Raw genomic sequence first — 8,114 nt, 5'->3', positions numbered from 1 at the left:
TAAATTATGTTTTTGGTCGTTCTTCCTTACTATTTCAAAGTGGTGGAAGAGTAGATTTGGGAGGCCTATGTGAAGAACCTCATCCTATTATCTTCAGGTTTGAGTATGTTTCTCTTGTCAAGTGTAATTTTATTTATAATGAGTTGAAATATTAACATGGAAATCTAGATGTTAGAACTAGGAATATTATGGAAATTCCATTTCTCTTAATTTATGTTTGGGTTTTCTATATGATTCACTATTAAGGTATTCTACTAAATGCCGCAATGAGGGAGGTTTTAAAATTAATTATTCAGGTGTTGGATTTGGAAAGGGGTTTTTGTGGGGTTATTATTGATGCTGGTACAACTAATGGGGATGGTTTTTCTTTTGGTGCAATGGGTGTGGATACTCATCTTAAATTGAAGGAGGTTCTAGAGGTTAAAGGACCAACTGAGGGAAGTGTTAGTATGGTGACTAAGATTGTGTTTCAAAATAATTTCTACGTATTATATCCAATAATAGTGGTACATCGATATTGGAAGGTAAATGCCATGGTTCAGATGCTATAGTATGGTTGTATACTGTTTGTATTATGGAATCTGATGTAGGTTAGCTAGATGATTCAGAGGATAACTTGTGGGGTGAACAACAGAGCACTACATAGGGTCCTGGTCGAGTACCCATTGGGTACCCACGCTCTGTGCGAGCTGGCTTCGCCCAGCCACCCCAACTCATAATATTTTTCAGAATGATGTACCCACCCATACCCATGCATTGCTCGACCTTAGACATAAAAGAAATCCTGCAGAGAATTGAAAGGTAGAAGTCAATAACAAAATAAAAGTATTTTCATATTCCCCAAATGCTTGTATTACAAAATACATGGTTTTATATAATGATGTAGGGGACAAGTTGTTAGAGTGCAGCACAATATGTTATATGAAGCATGCGGTGCATTGGACTAATGTGTTAACAAGCTGCACAAGTCATCATTCGATCGGTAGAACAATAGATCGTTCACGTGAGCGGGCTTTTTAGACTACTTTGCTTCTTAGTCAGTGTGTTGGCGGCGTCTGAAAGTTGTTCTCAGACATGGTGTTGGCGGCCGAAATGCATAAAATAGAGCGCATGACAAGTGCAATGATCGGGAATGCCTTGATGCCCATGAGCCCCCACCACTTCAGGACATCGAACTCCCCATCCTCGTCGCCGCACATCTTCTGTTCTTGTGGACTGACCCTATTCGCCATGTAGGCCATGAACTCTAGGCCAGCTTTGACTTGCAAGCTGTTACGGGTAATGGTGGCGGCCATCTCAGGCTCGTCATCATCTTCAGGCAAGTCGTCGTTAACTGAGTAGGAGGCGGTGGTGTTTATCTGTGCCTTCTTGATCATGTATGTCTTCAACTTATCATTGTCATCGTCATCTTCATCGATGACACAGTTAAGGCCATGGCTATACTTGATCATGTATGCCTTCAACTTCTCCTTGGCCTCATCAATTTGATCAACATTGATACCCAACCCACGCAAACGCATCTTCATGATCGGGTCGAGCATCATCGCAACGACATGGATGGGCTGGAGCACGAACTTCTCCTCGAAGATGGGCTGGATGATCTCCTTGAGGGAGATTATCGGATCATAATCTTTCTTTGTCTTTACTCTACTTGGATCATTCGGGTCCATGATGTCGACACGAACCAGCTTCATATGTTGTTGTAAACGATGGTGCCAAAATGCGACCTTGTGCAATGTTGGGCGCTTGAACACCTCCATTTCCAGTGTCGCATGTTGGAACATCTCAAGGAATACAGTGAACTCGTTCAAAAGATCTTGTTGGATGGCGTTCAGCTTGTGGATCACATTCTTTTCTTGTAGAACAATTACGATTTCATCTAACATATCAAGGATGCTACACAGGCAACATACCAGTGAGTTCCAACGTGTGACATTCTCTTGTTTGAGTGTTTTGGTCAGCTTGCTTTGTAGGTTCAAGCGCTTGAAGTACTCGACGAGTTTCTTGGATGAGTCGATCATCTCGAATAGGTCAGCCGTGTATGGACCATGCTGGTATCGATAGAAGGGTTTGCTTTGAATGCCGTGCATCATCGTGGTTGTCTTGTTCATGAAAGTTGTTAGCACGCTCGCGAGCTTATGGTCTAGACAAGGAAACCAGGAGAACTCAGATGGTATGCCATCCTGCCCGCAAATGCACACGCTGCACCAACACCTGATTTGAAGTGCTCCTTGAGAATAACGGTGAGCCTCTCGTGACCTGACTGGGCACGACTTGTGACATGGCAATAGACCGTAACTGGATGGGCAAGCAGATCCTCAACGAGAATGCGGCCGGAGCTAGCAATGCCGATATCTAGCACGGTTTGAATCAGTTCGTTGAGGCCTAACCAGGACATGGCTTTGAATGGGCGCATGTCCTTCGCGCAGAAGCTGGCAGCAGCCACCGTCATCTTGGCTTTCTCCTTCATCATGGGCATGTGCTTCTTAAAGAACTGTTTGGTGGCACCGACATTAGATTGTTGCACGACACATTTGTGCAAACCCATCGTCTTGGTTTCGGTGGTTTTCTTGTGCATGAATGTCTTCTTGCAGGCCTTGCATGTAGCTAGCTCGAGTAAGATGGAAGTGGTACCGTTGCGGTGGCAGACGATGCCAAATCTGGTCCAAACGTACCACGTCCCTGTGACATTATCGGTGATATAAAATTTGGCATTGTCTTTGTTGCTCTTGAGCTCGCGCTCGATCGCCTCTTGAGTAGGCAATGCCATCTTCTATTCACTCTGGCTTGTGACGTTAATACTCCAGTGGCAGGCAATGCCATCTTCTTTTCCTCATTTGTGTGAACTATGAAGTTAATACTAAAATATTAAGATATGAAATCTTTTTTAAGATACAAAAGTACCTATCTCACATAAATCGAGAATATATCATCATAAATTCACGTACAAAGGTGCAAGTCTATTATTTTTTTTTGGAATAGTCTGAATGCATTTTTCACTTTTAAAATAATGTTTATGTATTTTTCAATTTTCACTCTTTTTTAATATAGTAGGTTTATCCACCATATTGAGTACCCACCCATAAGTCTATGAGCATACCCTTACCCACCCATATCCATTGGGTATGGGTGGGTATGGGTATGGGCGCCCAATGCAGGGCTCTGATGAACAACATGTTCAAGTAATTGCCTCTGTTGGGTTTCCTTCGTCAAGACTATCAAATGAGGACAATAAGGGTCTAACTAGTGGTTTCAATGTTGGATCAAAGGGGGACCTAATCATAGCAAAATGAAAACCTTATTGATGATGTGGTTTACCTACATTAAGAGGGTATTCTAAAAAAAGTCTGATGGTTTTTAATGGTAATCCTTTAGAAGTTGTTTATAGCTCATTGAGGGAGCAAATATATGTAAATTTCCAAGAGTGTAAAGATGAAGTTATTGCAGTTGTATGGATGTTTTATTCAGGATTTGCTAAGGAGGACATGGTGGGTCTTCCTAGAGTTGAATTCAATTCACTGGATGCTAGACGAAGTGGTTCCAACTTGTTATTGTTCTTTATATTAGTTTATGACACTTGATGTGCTCTTTAGTAAAAGTACACAAGTTACAAAGGTTATTATCTCTTGTTGATCTTTTCTTTTCCTTACTTCTAATATGGTGATTCAAGTATTTATTTTCGGGAGGCTATCTATTATTTTCCTTGCATACTGTTGGGATTACTATGATGTAAACCAACCTATTAGGTTGTTTTATAAAATTTGGCATACCCATCACCCCGATGTGATCAATGAGATAATGATTGAGTCCCAAATTGATCATGAGAATTACAAATTAGTGGAAAAAGAAGGTAAGATTTTGGAACAAGACGACAATTTTTTCTTAGTTATGTTTTGGCCATTGTTTGTGCCATGTTTTATAGTATTTGTAATTTCTTTTTCAGTAGTGATTCATATCTATATTCTTGTGTAAAGAGAGGATTAGTTTTTTCTTTACTTATCTTCTTGCTCTTGTAGTTTTGGTTCAATTTTTTAGTTTATAAAATGCTTCATGTAATTCAATTTTGCATTGGGGGGGGGGGACCCACGATGGGGCCTACGTATTAATTAAAAAAATTACAATGCATTGGCCTTATCGTGGGACCCCGCCCCCTCCCCCGCCCCCCTTTAAAAAAAACCTAGGTGATTTATGTTCTTGAATTTAGGGTTTACTACTCGATAAACCAAGTGAACTCTAAATGACTTAAAATGTAAACCCTAAGTCATTTAAGACCCAAGGTTTAGACCCTAGCATTTGGGGGCAATCAAAGCCTTCCTAGGGTTTCTAATTAATTTTTAAAGTAAATGTATATATACTTTGGAAATTAGGTTTTAGGTTAACTAGACCTTGGAATAAGGTTAAATCAATGGAAACCTATCCCCAATACACCAAATTATCATGATAATAAAAGGATAATACTAATTAATATATGGATGTGTAATTATGGAATCTTACATTTATAGGTCATTTTCATGACCTAAACATATAAAATTTCAATTAAAGCTCCTTTGAATTCAAATTGTCTTTGAAAATTAGTCAAACATCCCCAAGATTGAGCCATTTAAAGTTGAGCATAAGATGAATTGTATTTAATTAATAATCTCAAAAAATACCCTAAATAATATTTTTGAAATTATTTTATCCATTTAAAACTGAACCACTAAACCATGAGGCTTTTATTCTACTCCTCAAGAAAAATCTATATAGCCTAAGCATACCTAATTTGGACAAGTGTGTGAGGACTTATAAAATTTTAAGTTAAGATGATTTCTCTAATTTTAATGAAATAGTTTATACAGTCAGTGGTTTTCTATGCCAAGCTTTCCACATAGATACTTATGGTTGGCTGATTAATTGCTGGCAAGACCATGGATAATGCTCTTTATGTCTTAGCTATCTGTTCTAAGACCATATAGCTTTTGTTTATCGGCTTGAAACAACTTTTTTTTTTTTTTTTTTTTTTTTTTGTGGGGGGGGGGGGGGGGGGGGGGTACTATAAGTTCCCATCTAATAAGATCCTAATCATCTATAAATTTTAGATGAAACGGAAGCTCAGGATTTTGTCTTCAACCTCTCACCTCACTCCTTAGCCATAGATAAATTTTGGAAAGATTTGAGAGATCAACTTAGTGGATCTTACCCAAAATGATCGAAGATCATCATATAAACATGAACATTCAATCCAATTGCCAGATTTCCTCGAATTGAATGTTCACTTCACACTTGCTTGACCTTAAGAAAATCTATGCTCGAGTTTTATCCATACCTCTATTTGATGGACAATTGGGGCTAGATTTGGTTGCAATGCACACATCTAGTCTTGAGGAATAATTCCTCTTTAGGTTGTAGATGGTGGAAGATATTGATTAAGAATATGGAATTGGTTTTGGAGATGTTTAGATGGGTTTACATGTATGGTTTAGGGTTTATGATACAAAGACCTTTTAATGTTCAAAGTAACCAATTATAGTTAACTCAACCCATTTAAGGATTCATTTGGGTCTATGCATGATCAACATTGATTATCAAGTGCCTAGGTGCCAATCCTAGGTATTGGTTTGAACTTTTTAATATGATTGATGCAAATGAAGGATTTAGTATTTAGGATTTAATGGTGTTCATGGGTTAAAAATGGTCAACTCAAGTCAAGAATGAACTCAAGTGAGTTTGAATCATTGCAAGATTGATTGTGAACATGTTTAAATGACTTGAAAGAATTTACAAGGTTTTTGAACAAAATGCTAGTTTTGTGGCATAGTTGTAAATATTTAAAGATTTTTTATGCTTGATGAAAGCTTTCATTTCTAGGTTTAGAAGGATAAGAGGGCCTCCAAAATAAGTAGGTAAGCTCTTGAGACCTGTCTAATCAATATGTGAATGATCATACATATAAAAGTTTTACCTAGGGCTTTGACCAAATCAAAAATTCCCCTGAAAAAAAGGAAATTTTAAAGAGCTTTAGGAGTTTGATTTTGAATTTGATTTTGGGCATTAAATTTACACTAAATTTTGATTGAAGAATTGAAATTGGTTTAAGGTTTTAAGTTTATTGAATAATTTAGAATGGTTTGAAGCTAGATCTTGAGGTTGATTAAATTCCATCACTAAATGATTGAAGCTCATTGAGTGTTTGAAAATGATTGAGAATCAACCTTTACTGATTAAATGATTGAATACTAGCAATTGATTGAGGTTTAGTGATTGAATGTGAAAAATTTATTGAAGTTTAATGTTTGACTGTAGATGATGTTTAGGGTTTTGAACTCAAACAAAAATGAGGTCAACATGGCATACCTAGTGTTGTGATGCTTCAAGAGACTTGTTGCATCCAGGAGTATTCGCGACGGTAGAGAAATATAAGATTTAACGTCTTAGCGTTGTACGAAAATCTAGCACGCAATCAGATAAAGAGAGAGGGTCTAACATTTATGAGACACCAAGATTTTTACGTGGAAAACCCCTGAAAAGGGGGAAAAACCATGGGGCCTAGCCTAGTTTGAATGAATCCACTAGTATTGTAGTTGATTACAAATGAGGTCCTTCCTTGATGGAAGGTCTTAGCTTGATGTACATCTTATGGAGTACATTACATGATGTTAATACAAAGAGTCATTGTTGACATGTTTGTTTGGTCGGCAGGACCATAGTCAGTGGGCGACGGAGGTCAGAAGACTTGTAGTCGGTGGGCGACGTATGTCCGGAGGACTGTAGTCGGTTGGCAAAGGAGGTCGGAAGGACTGTAGTCGGTGGGCGACGTAAGTTAGGAGGACCGTAGTCGGCGGGCGACAGAGGTTGGAAAGATTGTAGTTGGCGGGCGACGTGAGTTAGGAGAACCGTAGTCGGCGGGCAACGGAGGTCGGAAAGACTGTAGTTGCGGACGACGTAAGTAAGGAGGACCGTAGTCGGCGGGCGACGGAGGTCGGAAAGACTGTAGTTGTGGACTAGTAAGTAAGGAGGACCGTAGTCGGTGGGAGATAGAGGTTGAAAAGACTGTAGTCAGCGGGCGACATAAGTCAGGAGGACCGTAGTCGATGGGTGACGGATGTCATAAAGTCTATAGTCGGTGGGCGATGTAAGTCAGGAGGACCGTAGTCGGCTGGCGACGGAGGTCAGAAGAACTATTGTCTGACGACGAAGATCAGAAGGATGACGTCAGGTGGAAGTCCAACAAAGGAAATAAATCCATCTTTGTATAGACGTCCAGCGAAGTCCGATAACCGATAGAAGTCTGGCATCTGGTAAAAACTTGGCGAAGAGTGAAGGTCTGACGTCGGGTAGAAGTCCGGCGTCTATTTGTGGTAGAGGAGAACTCCGGCTTCACTTGGGCGGAGTTTTGGCGTCAGGAGGGAACTCTGTTGTAAATTGAGAAGAGTTTCAGCATCAAGTGGAAGTTGGGAAGAATTCCTGCGTTCTCCTGAATATCACGCAGAATCCCGACGTGTTCGGATGGCAAAACAAACTCCGGCGGTGGTCGAGGAGAGGATTCTCTTTTTCCCCTTTCTCCTCTTCTTCTCTTATTCTTCTCTCTCTTCACTTGAGTCCCCTTTGTGAAGAATGAGGGCTCTATTTATATTTTTTTGGAGTGGCATGGCTCGTAAATAGGTGTGAGATCAGGGGCGAATAGGGAGTGGTTTGAATGGACGGCCGATATTGAACCCTTCGATCATTCACCGTTCGTTGGACATTTGGAGGTCTTAATGATGTCGGAATTCAGCGATCTTGGGCTCGTTGGATTTTTCTCGTCGAGACGCTCGATTCGAGTATAAGTTCGTTAAAATCGAAGACCGTTTAGTAACTCAAATTACGGTTTGAACCTTCCAACAGCGCTTTGGGTCCTTGATTCGGACCAATTTAGGCTCGGATTGGGTTGAATTTGGTGTCGTTGGGTTCGTATTTCCAAGACGCTCAGTTTGACTTTAAGCTCACTGAAATCGGAGTTCGGGAGCTTCCAAATTTAATTTTTGAATTTTCCAACTAACTTTTGCCTCGAATTTCGTGGCCGATCAAGGTCATTTTTGCATGGTGTATCAAGACTTTTAACAACTTCAAAGTTCCTCTTTCCCATTCAAGTTCAT

General features: G+C 39.8%; 1 protein-coding gene across 1 annotated transcript; it reads right to left on the bottom strand.

The window, feature by feature from the left end:
• Nucleotides 1–1,037: 1,037 nt before the first annotated feature.
• LOC110102210 lies at nt 1,038–2,090 on the bottom strand. Its single transcript, XM_020830434.1, has one exon. The coding sequence runs from the start codon at nt 2,088–2,090 to the stop codon at nt 1,038–1,040; it is 1,053 nt and encodes a 350-aa protein (XP_020686093.1).
• Nucleotides 2,091–8,114: the final 6,024 nt, after the last annotated feature.

The sequence above is a fragment of the Dendrobium catenatum genome, unplaced genomic scaffold (genome assembly GCF_001605985.2).
Source record: "Dendrobium catenatum unplaced genomic scaffold, ASM160598v2 fragScaff_scaffold_557, whole genome shotgun sequence".
Taxonomy (NCBI): domain Eukaryota; kingdom Viridiplantae; phylum Streptophyta; class Magnoliopsida; order Asparagales; family Orchidaceae; genus Dendrobium; species Dendrobium catenatum.
Note: the sequence above shows the minus strand (reverse complement) of the source record. Positions and strands in the feature narration are given on the sequence as shown.